General features: G+C 45.6%; 1 protein-coding gene across 2 annotated transcripts in view; it reads right to left on the bottom strand.

Annotated features, from left to right (window-relative positions):
* MGRN1 (mahogunin ring finger 1) overlaps positions 1-16,311 on the bottom strand; it is a gene marked incomplete at both ends in the record, with an annotated part of 47,651 nt that overhangs the window by 16,236 nt on the left and 15,104 nt on the right. For both annotated transcript variants that reach the window (XM_079543093.1, XM_079543094.1), the window contains 3 exons: positions 2,012-2,064; positions 5,195-5,261; positions 9,207-9,324. In XM_079543093.1, coding sequence (XP_079399219.1) covers positions 2,012-2,064; positions 5,195-5,261; positions 9,207-9,324 — 238 coding nt within the window. The remainder of the gene's footprint in view (positions 1-2,011; positions 2,065-5,194; positions 5,262-9,206; positions 9,325-16,311) is intronic.

Raw genomic sequence — 16,311 nt, 5'->3', positions numbered from 1 at the left:
TTAAAGACGCACACCAACAGCGAGCTGCTGAGCCTGCTGACCTGCCTGTCCTCCAAACATACTTTGCTGATCAGCAGCAGTGATTATTAGCAAAAACCTCCTCCAGATTGATATACCTACACTTCAAAAGCTGCAATTATTCTAAGGACAGGAGGAGAAAGAACTCTGTAAGCACTTTGCCCTCTGACCTTTAAAAAAATTTTTTATCTTGTTTTAAGCATTCAGCTGGAAGATCAGAAGTCAGGAGTGGCCTCACTGGCACCTCCCTCTCAGAGCACACACAGACTGGGAAAAGAAGGGAAGCAGATTCAGCGTTTGAGCTGGACACAAGGCATGAGCCAGCATTGATGGAATGGCCTGAGCAGCTTTAGTCGGTTCCCAATTCAGTTGTTCAGCTTCCTGAGCACTCAGGGGACTTCTGCCATCACCTTTATGTATCCAGACAGCTCAAAAGCTCTGCACAGTACATGGAAATTATCTATAATTCTTGAAAGCCTGCTTCCACAGCTGGAGTGGTTAAGCTACTTTCCTCATGAGCCGGAAGTTTCCAACGCTTCACTTCTGCCCTCACATTAACACACTCCCAATACACACCAGACCACTCTGCAGGGCTTGGCACTGCCCTTCCTTCCCCAAAGCCAGCTGCGTGACTGTGTTCTCAGGGTTTGCAGCTGTATGGGACCCAGAAAACACCGTAACAGCTCTAACAATCTCCAGCATATTTAACATGCACTGGGAGATGTAGCACTTTATGCTATCAGTCACAGCCTAGGTGCCATTTCTCACAACTATGGGAACTAAGCTTGTTCCATTGGAAGGTATCTCAGGGAAAGACATTTCTACAAGGCAGTTACCAAGCGCTGGCCCTAGGATTCTGCAGTGCAGTCTCACCAAGATGACAGCAGGACTCCAAACTCTACAGCCTTTCCCAAGGACCTGCTGCCCACACTGTCCTCCCCCAGGTGCTGCCAAGCAATGACTGAGGGATTCCAGAGACTTTTTGATCTTTCCAGCTCATCTGGACAAGGCAATTAGAAGAACAGTCCCAGAAGTGCTGCAGCTGCCCATCTCATTTCTCACAGATCTAATTGTCCGCAGTAAGTCCAACGCATACCGAGCTAAACAACAAACCAAACCTCGAGCATCTTCCAACCACAGGGCTTCCTGAGGACTGACTGTGCTGCCCAGGCCCTCTGACTCAGAATATCACCATCTACACTATCCACCTAGGATAAGTCCTGGCAACTTACTCCTGCTTACTTCTGGACATGGCAGGGACGGAGCAGACTGAGAAGTCAGCCCACGTGCCAGCCTGGAAGCAGGAAGTTCTAACAGCACAGCACTAATGCTGCTCTCTTCAACATGCCCAACTCTACTCCAGCAACATTTGCCTCATCTTAGGATGTCACTACACGTCACTTGCCCAGGACATGTGTCCAGACACAACATAAAGTACTTAGAAATCTTGTAAATGTTTTCAAGGTACAGTCACCATGCGAAGAGACTCCAATCAAAGCTTGTGCTCAGCCTCCCTGCATTGACAATGCTCAGGTCAGCTACTATCAAGGAAAAGTGAAGCCTTTATGCCTGATGTACCCTGAGCCATAAAAGGGCTTGGTGCTAAGCATAAGGTAAGGCCAAACAAAGGTGCAGCAGGCTCTGGACACAGCAAATCCAGTTTTGTAAACTGATCCCAAGGCCCTGGAAAGCTGCACACCAGCAGCCTTGGTCAACATCTACCACTCTCAAACATCACAGGTACCACGGCACACCCTCTCCCCACACACAGGAAACACCAGCTACAATTAGCTGACTGACCAGCTCAGGTACAAACAGTGATTACACACTGCCCAGCAGTTGCTGCAAGCTATTATTTGTTCTCCAGTGCCACTCCTGAACTCTAGTTTCATGCCAGGACCCCACTGTGCTAAGTGATATATCAACACAAACTAATGACCCGTGGAAATATTTACATATACAGTGATAAGGACGGAAAAGAGAAGTCATTTACCTTTTCAAATGCAGCCAGAAGAACATGGGCATGGCCTGTCACCTCAACCACCACTGCAGAAAGACAGAACGCTCCTGGTTAAACATTGAAAGCAGCACAAGCATGACATCACCGTGAGCTGAATTTTGGTCAGATTTTAGAATTTGCACTTTTTAAACCGATACCACCTTCACCTCCTTTTGCTGTTTAAAAGAAGGAAGACCTGGGGACCCGCAGACCAGCCAGCTTCACCTCAGTCCCTGGGAACGTGATGATGCAACAGCTCATCCTGGAAATCATTTCCAGGCACATGAAGGGGAAGGAAATTGTCAGGAGTAGTCAGCATGGATTCAACAATCATCAGGCCTGACCAACCTGATAAGCTTCTATAATGACCAGCCTGATGGATGAGAGGAGCAGTGCGTGCTGTCCCACAGGACTTCGGTGAGGCTTTTGACACTGTCCCTTATAAGATACCCATAAGGAAGCTGCTAAAACACAGGATGCATAGGAAACACTAAAACAAAGAGTTCAATGGCATTTTGCTCTCTCCCTGTATTCTTGGCTGTAGTTACCTGAATTTACCACAGAGAAATAAATCTATCAGCTTTAACAGCAGCTGGCAGCCCTTCCAGCCCCAGTACTTACTACTTTATTACAGTCTAATCCTACATGCTTGTAGAACCTTTATTTCTCATATGTCTGGACAGCAAAACATCTCTGTCCAGTTATCAGATCTTTTTTTCCCCAGTGACAAATATCCCATCCTCCTCTTCCAAATCAGAGGCCCCCTTCTTAATCCAACAGCATTCACAAGGGGCCAACAGAGGTTTCTGTATGCTGCATCCATGACTCTACCATCAAAAAAAGCCACAGGGAAACATAAGTGCTAAATAGAGGAAACCAAGGCACAATCTTGACTCAAGAATCCACAGTTCTGTTCAGCCCCAATTGTCTACATTTTGTCTAACTACAATCACTCTGTGGAAATGGGAATCTTGGAGGAATCTCCAAAGGACGGAAAGGTATGCCACCACCCAGCCCTGCCTGGAATACGGGTGCTGTGGTCAGCACGTGCAGAAGAGCAGATAGGCAGCTCTATGAGCTCTGTGCCAGAATGTAAACAGCTGAAGAAAATGACTCCTGTGATGTCTAAAAAGGGATGGGAGCTTGATAGATTCTTTGGGGGGCCATGAACAACAAAGGCAAAACAGGAACCATTCACTGGGCTGTGGCACAGAGACCGTGTTTGGAAACAGCAGTCTCTGGAACAGGAGTCCAGGGCTGCAGATACGCTAAGATAGTCAAGAATGGTCACAGCAATGAGGATGTGCTCAGGAACACAGTGGTATCCAGAACAGAGGGCTAGAACTGGGATTTCACCTGCATGCTCCCTCCCTGCCAGACAAGGGCAGTCTGTTCCAGATCACTGAGTAAATGAAGCGCAGGTCCCTCACTGCAGTCTGAACAGCCGAAGAAGAGATAACAGACACGGCTTCCCTTCATATCCTGTTCATTCAAGCAGCACATATGGCTGAGCAGCACAGCACCTTCCATCCCCTAAGGATTTCTGCACTTTTACTGAGAGCAGTTCCACAAGCAGGAATGAAGAGTGCTAGCGCTGCAAGCTTACATTCTTCAAGGAGCACAAACATCTCCCTGGCAGAAATCAGTCCAAACCAACATCTTGCTGACTGCTATTTTAATTTCCCATTCAATTTTATTCATTGCAAGTAGTCACAAGCTAGCTGTCATTTCCCAGATACTCCAAACACACAAGTCTAGCTCCTGCCCATCTCATCAGTAAAAAAGAACCAGAACACACAGCAATTTCTCCCAATCTTGTTCAAGTGTCACATATTTTTGTGGTGATATTCTATCCAGGAGAGCATTTAAAAGAAATTGTGTTTCCAGGCTATTAATATAGATGACAGTTCACTGTTGGCTAAGAGCTGACATATTATATGCATAAATGTATGCTTCCCATGCTGCCTCCTGTTCTATTTTTGGTCTTTCTCAATACGTCTGACATAAGAAAGTAGAAACACATTGGCAAAAGTTCAGCATATAGTGGAAGTTGTTTTTTTATCCGTGGTCAGGATATATATGTCAATATTACTAACAGCACCTGAAATCAGTAAAAACAGATGCACTCTAAAAACAATTTATTTTCTGTTGCACTATGCTGTGTTGGTCACACTTTAAATAGCTTCCTCCAGTTCTGTTTGCTTGGAGGACTGTAAAATAATGCAGTGAACTTCTTTCACACAGGAAGCAGAGCACACAAACTGCAATAAACAATACAATCTAAAAGGGATTTTTTCCTTTCTGATTTTTCTTCAGTTTGGGACCAAAAGTTGCAAAAAGCAGAAGGGGAATGCTGGTCCTGCTGAGCACAACAGCCATCAGTTGTAGAGAAAAACATGTGACTTTCTTGTGCCCCTTCCATCACCAGCGCTCAGAATGAGTGCAAACACACAGAGCCCAAAAGCACACACACCCAAAGGAAAACACAGCACAAGGTGATTAACAATCTAAACATTTACTGCCCACTCTTCTCTTAAAGGGCAGCGTGCTTTAAATGTAACCAGCAGTATTATTTACCATCAAAAGTCATGCTCTTTTATTAATACCATTCAACTTCCTTTGGGAAAAAGAATGTAGTTTTAAAGTGCTGAATTAATTTGTCTGTGGTTGAACAGTGGCCTGAGGATTTAAAAGCCCTTTCTTTTCTTCTGAGAGTTCCTCAGCCCTACAGACAGCTCTAGCTTTCACAAGGATGATTCAAACCTCAAAGAGGTAGAAGATACAAACTCCATCCTTGTGTTACAAAACAAAGCAAACACAAAACTAAAAAAGAGAGGGAATCATTTGTTCCAGTTTGCGCCAGACTCTGGTGGCAGAGCCAACACCTAACCCCAGCTATCCTAAACCCCACTCCAACACTAACTACCCGGCCAATTCTCCTGTCAAAAAATCAAGGCTACCTTTAAAAGCATATCTTTATGTAAGAGTCTGTGATTAGCTCGACTCTTTTAATGAAAGAAAGTGATGGTGAATTCCTGAAATAATTTCATTCTGGAAAGGCTCCCCACAACTTTGCTGCTTGTAAAATGTGTTTGCTTTTGCAGAACGAGGCATCCCATAAAGGGTCACTTAACATCCAGCCAGACAGAAGACTGAGCGAGCGTATGCCGTGCTTACCATCCCCTTCATCCACCACTGCTCTGATGACCACTGGAAACACACCACGGTCCAAGTCAAAGTTCAGCTGAGGGAAAGAAACAACATCAATTTAGACAATTGACACCAGGCCTGTCTGAAGACTTGCAAGAGCATTAGCAATAGAAGAATGAAGTTACAGGATACCAAGCTTTCACCTGCAAGGGCAGCAGGCTCTCCCACTAAAGGCTGTGCTACCACCCCAGCTGCGCCCATGGGCCTCAGAGATATGAGGCCTCAGGAAGCACTAAAAGCAGAATTCTCTGCATTATTTAGCCCTGATTGATAATTTAGCCCTTTCTGAGGGGTTGGAGAGGCTGTAAGGTCCACTCCAACTCAAGCCATTCCGTGACTGCAGAACAGCAGTACACATTATGCTCCCTACACCACAAAAAAACCAACCCTTATTCGTGTATGAAGTTCTTGAAGATGTAGAATGAAATCTGCAAAACTTCAAGCTCACACTGCGCTTTGAAGAAACACCAGACTGATTTCCATCTCTTGGCATGTTATGAAGCTCAGGTCCCTGACCTTCTAATGGATGAGAGTGAAAATTTAAGAGTTGAGAGTTTCCTTGAGTGCAAGGAAAATAGACTAAATTTCTTCCTTTGCCTTGCACTTCATTAAAGCACTTCAAAAGCTACGTGTGATCTTATACACGCAAGAAAAATACAACCTTACAAACACTGTCCTGTGCCAGGAACAGAAGTGGCTCACATACTGGATTTCTAGCGTTTCTATTAATTACTGATTTGGTTTTCTTGTCTCATCTCTTGCCAAGAGAGAAAAAGGTGTCCTTTCACCATGGTGCTCCAGGCAGCCTGTTTCCAGTTTCCCGTGAAAGCTGAGACTCACTTCAAAGCGTCGCAGGGTCCTTCAGGTGATGCTTTGGGGCCTCCTGATCTTTCCTCACCCTCTGCACCACTGGAGCTGTGATTTCCTCCATTAAGGCTTTCAAAAGATACACCAGGAGGAAAATCTCAGTCATCACCAAAAATGCCAAACCAGAACGCCAGATTGGATGCGAGGCAACCCTCACAGCAAGCCCTGGCAGAGCTGGAGATGGTTCCACTCTGGATGAACTACAGCTAAATGCTGATAACTGCACGTGGACATGATGTACCTTGGCATCCATCCACCAAGAGGCCTCAGCCCACTGCTCACATGGCTGCAGCTCTGCTACTGGCTGCATGCACGTGCTCTGGTCTACAACTCACAGTCTCCCATGGGCTGTGTGGGAGCAGAGGCAATCCCAAGCCTACTGCTCTTCTGTCAGTAGTTGAGTGGCTCAAAGGCACACGATCTGAACGTTTTCTAGAAATAACTCCCAGCTGCATTATGCACACAACTGCTCAAAAATGCATATCCCACTCTACGTGGAAAGCACGTGCTGGAAGACCTTCTGCCTTGAGCCCTGCTGTCTCCGATATTCTTCAAACCTGAGGGTTGCAGATTTTCATTCTCTGTATGATGATTCCACATTTTATTCCTCCTTCAAGTGACCATAATCTCCTTTGAAATGAGCAGAGTAACACAGAGAACATAAAAGCATCATTTAACATCTCAGTACTTGTTAGATTAAACTAATAGGGCTGCTATTTTCTATCCTGTATTTTTGAGCTATTACAGCATACCAGAGAACGAAAAACATCATTAATCGAGGACAGCTGATTAAGACTGCTGAAAGAAGCTTAAGGCCTTGCTTTGCTTCCTGCTCTGATTTATTACCATAACACAACAGCTACTTTTTGTCCATGAGGAAGAAAAGTCGCATCACAGTAAAGCAACCAACTGTGCTTGCTATACCATATAAACTATTGCATTCTCAAACAAAAGGCCGCTTTAATGGTTCATTTCCCAATCATTTTTAGGGGCTTGAAAATAACTGCCAACACAAGCCTTACACTATAGCTCACAAGCAAACCAGCGTGTTATGAAAACAAAGTAAAAAGGTGTTTTTACAAGGTTTTTATAAGGTTTTTCCACATAACAACTCAACGTAACACTATTTTCCATTCTGCTGACCAGCCAAGAACTACATCATCTCCAAGTATTAACTGAGCAAAAGCATGAAACAAATCTCTCTTTTTTTTTTTTGACAACACCAACACTGAAGTAGGAGGGCAACTGAACACATAACTGTACACAGCTGAATGATAACAGCCAGCTGTCAGATAAAAGCACTGCATTTCAAGGGACAGTTAAGAAGATTCAGCATTTTACTGCACTTGAGAGAAAAAAAACAAACAACGTATACACACAGCCAAAGTGGGGAAAGAAACTTCTGAATCACAGTGCTTGTCCCACATTGTCTCAACAACCAGAGCCCCCATGAAAGCAATGAAGAAGACCAGAGGATGCAGCAGAATCAAGTGAAGGGAGCTAGAAACTTACTTTTCCACTGCATCTCCCTTCTCCTTTAAGCAGTCAAAGCTGTGACTTTAGTACTCAAATTAAAACCTTGCTGGCAGGAACAAAAGTGAAAACCAAGCTTCCCAACTCTATAAGAAAGGGATCTGAGCTCCTACTTTCCAGTTCCCTCAGATGACAGAAGGGGTTGAAAAGCAGCTCTTCCAGGCTTTTGTAGGCTGAACTTGTGAAATCATATATTGGCAGAGAAACCAGGACATCAGGAGGCCAGACTCTGCAGGCTCCTGCTAACTGGCACAGCGCTGTTACAGCACACGACTGATTCTAGTTAAAACTGCAACTCCAAGACAATAGCTATTCAATCTTTTCAAAATACATGAAAGATGACTTTTCTTTCTTTCCTTTTTTCTTTTTTTTAATCTTAATTTTTTAATAGGTAGTGTTTCCTATTAGGGTTCACATACACAATGCTCTTATACAAGCCGGAGAGAAGAAATGAGCATTGTATTAATTTTGACCTGGGAGAAGGGTCTGCAGGAACAAGTGTATTAGCAGTAGCTACAGACCAACTCCTCTGCATGAGGAATGTCTCAGGACAGCTCTGCACAGAGGAGGGCAAACAGCAAAGCCTTTCTGCCTTGTGTAACATGCAGGGAAGCTCTTGGGCCAACATTTAGAGGCTCAAGAAGCAGAGTTACTGCCTGGACTGGAATTCTACAGAGATACCAAAATTAATAGGACTCCATAGATCTTGCTATGTAGTAAAAGCCACAGAGCTTAATTAAAACCAAACCTTCATCTGTTTGCAGTTATGGGTTAAAGAAAAATAAAAGGATGAAGGCATCCCCTTATTGGGCATTAATGAACCAGTGTGGATCTGCCCCAGGGGGGAGAATATCCCCCCACTGCACGGTACTGCTTGAGCTCATAATGCAGGACACAGCCCTTAAACAGAGTAAGACTTATTTTTAGATCAGCAGTCTCCAAACTATTTCAATTTTTCACTCCCATCAATATAACAATTTGGGTCATACACTCCTTGTGTATATATATATGTATATATACATACATAAATTTATGAATTATCAACGTTTACTGCTGCATGTATCCCATTTTGGAGACCACTGGAGTCTGGTCTAAATGACAAGCCAAAAAAAAACAAAAGGGAGAGATGAAGACAGGCCCTTTCAGAATCTTTATCAGCTCTGTCCCAAAGTAACCGGGTAAGACTTAGCAAGTGAACAGGGGCACATTTGTTCCCACAAGTTCTCTGGCTGACAGGGAGAACAAGGCTGCAGAGTGTGGGTTGCTCTGGGAACAGCTCCTGTGCCAATCTCTGCTGTCTCCCTCGTACGCCAGCTGCTGGGATGCCAGCTGATCAGCGTTATCAGAAGTTGCTTCTTTCAGTTTCTTTTCTTCCCTGTTTCCCTCATCTTTTTGCCAAGTTCCCAGGCAGTGTTCATATCTGCTGCTCCCAAGGCCCTGTTTGTCTCACACCCACAAAGCGTGCCGTGGCAGCTCTGAGGGCAAATCTTCCAGCCGTATCTCAGTGATACTAAACAGAGGCCAATGCTTCTGGGGCAACAGAGTTGTGGAAAGAAGGCAACACGAATGAAAGACTTACCTCGTCATCCTTCCAGTCTGAGAAATCAATCTTGAAAGAAGGCAGGGAGAATTGCTGGCTTACCCCTCTCTTGTAATGAACCGTCTCAGACTGCAGAGAGGGATTCTTTGTGCTGTATCTGAAGAAAGGGGTAAAAGAAGACTTGCTGTAACAAGTGATTGCTCTCTGTTAGGCTCTTATTCATTCACGCCTGTCTGCCTTCCAGGAATCACAAGTGGAAGCTCTAAGAGGCAGAGCTGGCAGGGGCTGGCAGCCATTCACTGGGAATACAAAAAGGGGAGGGAAAGGGAAGAAGGTGAGCATGGAGAGGGAAAGCAGCACAGACAGGCAAGGTCAGATTGGATCATACTGACCTGCCTGGAAACACTGCATGTCAGAGGAGCCTTGGGGTGCAGCAGCCTCGCAAAAGCTACCTTGCTAAATCAAGAGCCAAAGCAACGCTGGCTTCCCACCCAGCACACAGTTATCTTCTGCAGGAAACCCAGGAAGAACGAGGACTGATATAACAGCAGCATCACACAGCAAAGCACTAAGAGCTGCCCTTTGCCTCTGCAGGACAGCACTGCAATGAGAAACACTACACGGCATAGGGCCATTCTGGAAAGCAAGGTCCATTCAGACCAATTCCCCAGTTCTCTACTCTTCATATGCTTCCCCAGAGGTACCACAGCACCAACAGCACTACAGAACCACCAAGCAGTCCTCTATGCCAGCCTCCTAGAGAAGTCACAACTCTCCCACTTACCCAAGGGCCATCAATGAAATGCAACCAAGTCCCAGCACTGCCAGGCTGGGCCAAATGCCTCTGGGAAGGGAACCAGAGCTAACATCCAGCATCTCCTGCATCCAGAACCCCCAGCACTGTCTGCCCCCAAAAATATATTTCACTACATACAGCACAACTTACAAGGGGCTGCAGTGGCAAAACAGGGTTTTATGCCCCTTTCTGCCACATGATCTCTGAACCATGCCAGCTCTGGCACAAAGGAACAGGCAGTGGACTATAAAGCAGGGTGGGAACAACCAAAGCTGGTTTTACTACCACAGCCTTTGTGCTGTTGAGCTACTAACACTGTGTTCAGAGCATGTTGACAAAACAGAGAGGAAGATCCCTCGCCCAACAGACCTCCACAGGCCCAGTGACAGACAGGTCTAACTCCAGCTCTACAAGGAAGATGTTAACCCATCACAATAATAGGATGATGTCTCTCCTACGCTAATTCTGAGTTCCAGGGCAGAGCTTCATAAAGTGAGAGTTGGGAGAACACTGTCCTCCAGCCACTGCAAAGACCTCTGAGCAGTCAGAAGCTCTGGTCACTGCTCAAACTTAACTGCCACTGGCCATGATTGACCAGACATCCTGGGACAAGTGTCACATTAGAACCAAGAGCTCTAGGTTGAGTTTTTCCTTAATTCAAGCTGGGATATCACAAAGTATTCCCTGCCAATCAGTGTGGCGTATTTTGCTGATAACAACTCTCAAATGATAAAGTGAACAGTGCTGTTGCCAGCCTTGTGAAGAGCACAACACCAGAAGATCCAAAGGCATCGCTTTGCTGTGGACCAAATCAGTACAGAGTGCCGTGAGGTAAAGCAGTTAACAGAGCATGCACAGAAGCACAGAAAAGACCATCCTTGCCTGTGAAACGATTCTGTACTCTGAAGGACATTCAGCCATTCCAAAATGCAGACACAGTTTACAAACCACCAGCTGCATAAGCAGAAGTTGCAAAGCTCCAATTAGTATCAGCCTAAGTAGACTTTGTGGAGGAGCACAGCACATCAGAAAAGGATGGCAATGCAAAGCTCTTCTACAACAGGCATAATGCCTTCTTGCTTCTCTGAGCAGGGAGCAGGAGGGCTCAGGGAGCTCACCTCCAGAGGTGGTGAAGCAAATGTTGTGGGAAGAGCTCAAGTTGCACAGTCAGCCAATAACTGCAGAACTGAGCATCACATCTGATGACTGTGTGTGATGTGCACACCTGAGACTTCACATCTCGTAGAAAAGACTGGGCTGCAGGATGGCAGAGGTGATTAGTGAAGACACATCTGAGCCTTAATATCGTACAAGAAGCTATTTTACACTAACGAACCTGGATGATGAAATGGGATCGATGCATGTGCACAGACTTTGTAATGGATAAGACACCACAGTCAGCACTGGCTGGAGGACAAGGAGCAGTAATAGCTGCTCTGCCTCCTACCAGAAGCTGAATGCAGCTCTTGCTTTACTTACCATAACTATTTAACATGTATCTTCTATCTTGCTTATGGAGCTTAATTTCCTCAATCTCCCTAGCAACACCTCTGTGGCAAGGTGTACTTGGTGACTTTTTAAACACACTTTTAGCAACCCTACCACTGCGTTCCCCTGTCCAAGCAGAAGGGGAAGGCAGGGCACATTTCCAGCCCCAGCTAATGCAGAGCCCAAAGATACCCTGCCTGTGCAGGAGGCTGGGTTGAGCCAGACTCCCAGCACCCACACAGCCTGTTCTAGGCCTCCCAACCTGATGTCAGTGCATACAGCTCACAGGGATGCTGCCTGCCCTCCAGGGCTCATTAGCCAACACAGAGATTTAAAGCACAATTATTAGGATGCATTTTGCAGCTGGGCAGTAAAAACCTGGATACCAGATGATGATGGATACTTAATTCCTCTCAAACCAAGAGAAAAAAAAAATAGGCATAATCTGCCTTTCCCTGGAAAACTGGTGTAGTTCCAGCAACCACTGAGGATCCATGAGGAGATGGTCTTCAAGGCTTGCCACAAGATCAGCATTAAAATCTGAAAGGCCATAATGAAGATCAGGACCATCATGTGCTCTCTGCTCTTCTTGCCGAGGTAGATGCATTGATAATACATTACCCTCAAAGACTTTCCTGAACTGCTCTACAATAGTGCTGCTTTACTGGAAGCTCTGACCCCATCCTTTGCATTTAAAGCACGGTGTGGGAGAGATCAGGATGACAGATCTTTTGTATGTGAATTACAGGGAGAGCAATTGAGTGAAGTTTTATTTACTGAGTTGTCAGGCGCAATGAATAGAGTATGCCTTTACCTAGCTCCTTTTGTGGCTCTCTCAAAGCTTCCCAGCTATGCAGAGAGGCACAATTCTCCCTGTGCAACTGGGAAGGAGGGGAATGACTTATCTAAGGTGACAACAAGAGAGGAACCTACTGCAACTGAAGTGCAGAGGAGAGAGTGGAGGTCAGAGACGGCCTGGATGCCTGACACAGACAGTGCTTATTGAAGAATATGAGGAATCCAAGAAACTAACTGAAATTATTCCCCAAATCTCACTCCCTGCCCTCAGCTGAGAAGCACTCCCTACCTGCATGCAGCTGCTCAGTCCACGGCTCAAACAGACCAGATTTGCTACTGGGCACCTGTAGACCTTAATTAGCTCCCGAAGCACAAGGGGCAAGATGATGTTTGGGAACCCCTGGCTAAGCTAAGTGAAGTTGCTGTTGCTACACACTCATTAGAGAAGCAAGATGAACATGCAGGGGAGTTTCCCTCTCACTCCTCCCCAGGTCGGTGCCTGGGGAAGTTTACAGCAGGGCACCAGTCCCAGCTCTAGAGGGTACTCAGGAACCAGCTCTCCTGCTACTGCAGCGTGCAGCTGCCTGGCAAGTTCCGCATCCTCGGCGAAGGAGCCAGTCACATTCTGCTGGTGTTCAGAGGGGCCAGGAGTTGATGTGGAGCAAGTACATTGTTCCCTCTCCCTTCTATCTGCACATTTCCATTTTATCTTTGGACAGGATCTGAACAAGTCAGCTTCTGGGGAAGAAGGAAGTTGAGCAAGTGTCCCCGGTAACTCAAAGTGATTTTTTATTGATAAAAGAAACACTAACAAAATGTAAGAAGGCTGTAGCACTGGTTCACAGCCAGAGTTAGGCAAGATCCAGCACCAAGAAACTCCTACACAGTCTAGAAGTTGTGGGTGCTCAGTTGGTGCACTGCAGTCACTGCCACACACACTATTCTCCTCTTCCTCTGCCTCCTCACAAGATTTGGTTTCCAAGCCAGGCCAGGAAGAAACAAACACCTTACCATGCAATGAAACCCTGCCATCCAGATCCTGTTCCAGCACCTGCAGCCATCTCACTTGAGCTCATCGCAGGGAGAGCTGCACTCCTGATTCCAGCCAGGCTTCAAAGATGGCAACTTACAGCACAACAACAGAGAAAGGCACAAAGGCCAGAACCCTTATTAAAGACAGAGGGCTTGTCTGTTCAATGAAATCTACACAATTTAGCTTTTCAGCATGTGAACTTTGTACACTACAGTCCCCTGGGGACTGGTGCCTGCATAGATCAAAGCAGGCTTTGGCTGTTAAGGCTTGTGCCTAGCAGAAAAAAGCTCTGCCTCTGATTTCTTCACATTGAAGAAATCTTCTCTGTGCAAAGAATTCATATTAATCACCACAGTTCACAGCCAAAAGCAGCATGAGCACCTTTCAAAGGCTCTGAACAGACAGACAGAGGCTACTGATTAAACAAAGGAATATGAGTGCTGCTGTCCCTCCTACACAAGCTTTAGCGAAAACGGCCATGCGCTGAGCTACACATTTCAGTTGGATTGCATTTGGTGAGCTACCTATTCACATCTCCACATGCAGACAAAACACATCATGTACTGCAGTGTCACATCCACTTCAGTTTGGAAGACAGCGGTAGAATGTTTGTAATCTGTAGCAGACATTGCAAAACAAGCAAGGAAATTAGACCAAAAAAATTCCAGCACACCCATTTGTGCATCAGCAGCACAGACAGCATAATCCTGAAGAAGGGTGAAGACTAGCAGAGCTAACTGGTATGTTTTCATTGTTTTCTCCTTATAATAAAGAAACATCGGCAACATTACTAGGACAAGAAAGAGTACCATCTCTGTCCAAAGAGGAAGGTCTTTGTCATAAGAAAGGACTGCAAAAACTCACATCTCTCATGTCACATTTATCAGCAGCTCATGATCTGTGCACATTGCTCCTGCCCTGAGAGCTGGCTGCCTTAAGTGCTTCCAGCTGGTCTGACTCCCTCCCCTGAGGAAACATCCACTGCTGCCATGTTAGAACTGCACAACCCTTCCTGCTAGTCAGCAAGATACTCACAGCTGGAAAAGTCCTGGGGGCCCTCCCAGGAACCTAATATGTGCATATCAAGGCTGTGCCAGAAAAGGAAAGGATAGATGCACTGAGCACACAAAAAGAGAATACGTGCATCTCTTTTACCTGTTCCCAAAAGCATACTTGTCTCCTACAATAAATCTGAGGGTACAAACACACAAACCATTCACTGCAGAAAAAAGCTGGCTATAAACTGAAAGTCCTTCAAGTATTCTCTAGGAACTGTTTGCACTGCAAGCAATACATATATCTTATCTATAGATACAGATATCTATAATATCTTATCATTTCTCTGAGGGACAGCACAGACTTACGGGTGATCGCTAACAAGTAGTTGATGCAGCTCACACATCTGTGTGCTTGTGCCTCCCTCTGCTAAGGCAGGGATTCTCATCCCTTTCAGCCAGGTCCCATCCCAGTCATCCCTTGCACACCTCCTCTCTGGCCTGCCCTTAATCTCTGTGCTCCACAATTTGCCAAGCAGAACAAACCCAACTGCTCCCTAATCCGCAGTCTCTAAAATATCCTCCTGACCCAACACCCCCTGTTCTTCCTCCAACCAAATGTCCCGTCAGGGCAGTTTCTCAAAATCAAAGAAAATGGACACAACCACAACAATACATAAAACTGAGGATGACATGGACACCAAACTGTTCAGAAGCAGGTTGCCATTAATTCCATGCTGTTAAAAAGGCTCCAGACATAGATAGCTCTGGCCTGTTATGCTCTGGGTTATTCACCAGCTGCTCCACCAAGAGCTAACATGTTTTCACCTACAGATTCTTTAAGCACACTCTACCTGGACAAGAGATACTCAGATAGTCAGAGCAGTAGTGCCCTCCAGATTTAAACTAATACCCACGTTGTTCAAGGGGCTGCTGCTGTATCTGCACTAGCCCCAGAAAGTACTGGATACCCTTCCCCAGATACATACATATGCTATCTTCACACTTTATTGGTCAGCTACAACCCCATCACGGTAACAACAGCTTGCTGTGAAATTCAGAGTTCAGTAGCTCAGGACAAGAGGCAGATAGTGGTTGGGAGATGTGTTGCCAAGACCTTGGCTGGGAAGCAGTACAGCTGAACACATCTCCCAGCATCACTACCTGGGAGTGTGCTGAACACTCTCTAAGGCAGGTCAGTACAGGCAGCATAGGCTGATGAAGCCTGCAGCTTTTAGATGGAGCCCAAGCAGTTCTAGGAGGAAGACTCCTGGATTGCAGAAACGCTTCCCTCTTGTCACAGAGACTGGCTATTCATAAAGCCAGGCCCACAGACCGCAGGCAAAGGTGAGCAGAAGCTTGACAACAAGCAATGCCTCATCTCACTGAGAGTCTCATCCCCTCCATCCTCCCACTCCAAACTGCATGAACATAATGATGTTCCCAGCTGCAGTTTCACAGCAGCAGAAACACTGATGCTATCAGGTTCGGATGCTATCAGGTTCAGCAGTTCCTCCAGCAAAGAAGCAAGAATAACTTGCCTAGCACTTCTAAGGAGCCATGCTGCAGCCCAAGGACTAGGAGGAAATTTCTGCTTTAGAAAATGGTCCAGAAAGTTTCTCCCATTTTAGGAATCAGCATCAATTTAGAAAAGTGGAAGAAAAAAAAAAAGTGCCTTTATAACAAAGCAGTCTTCTTCCCAATCGAGTGCTGGACAGCAAGAAATGCAGTTTTGGGTTTACACACAGTGCAGGGCAACTCTTGCACACATTTGTTACTTAAATGCAGGTGTCAGCACCAAGAGAAATTGAGAAAAAGAGAAAAAAGTACCACCTCACGTGGAGCAAAGCTGCATTCCTGCTAGTGCACTAAAAAGGCACTCTTACAGTTTACTCTACTTACAGCTTTTCCCCACTAGAACTTGAAAATAATAAATCAAAGTAATTATAGCACTGTCCTTTCAGAATTGCTTTGCAAAGCTGAAATCAGAGCTTCAAAAGGTTTTTACTAGCAGCCAGCAAATCCAGAGAAGCA

This window comes from Tetrao urogallus (genome assembly GCF_951394365.1).
Source record: "Tetrao urogallus genome assembly, chromosome: 15".
In the NCBI taxonomy this organism is placed as follows: Eukaryota; Metazoa; Chordata; class Aves; order Galliformes; family Phasianidae; genus Tetrao; species Tetrao urogallus.
This window is presented reverse-complemented; position numbering and strand designations above follow the sequence as displayed.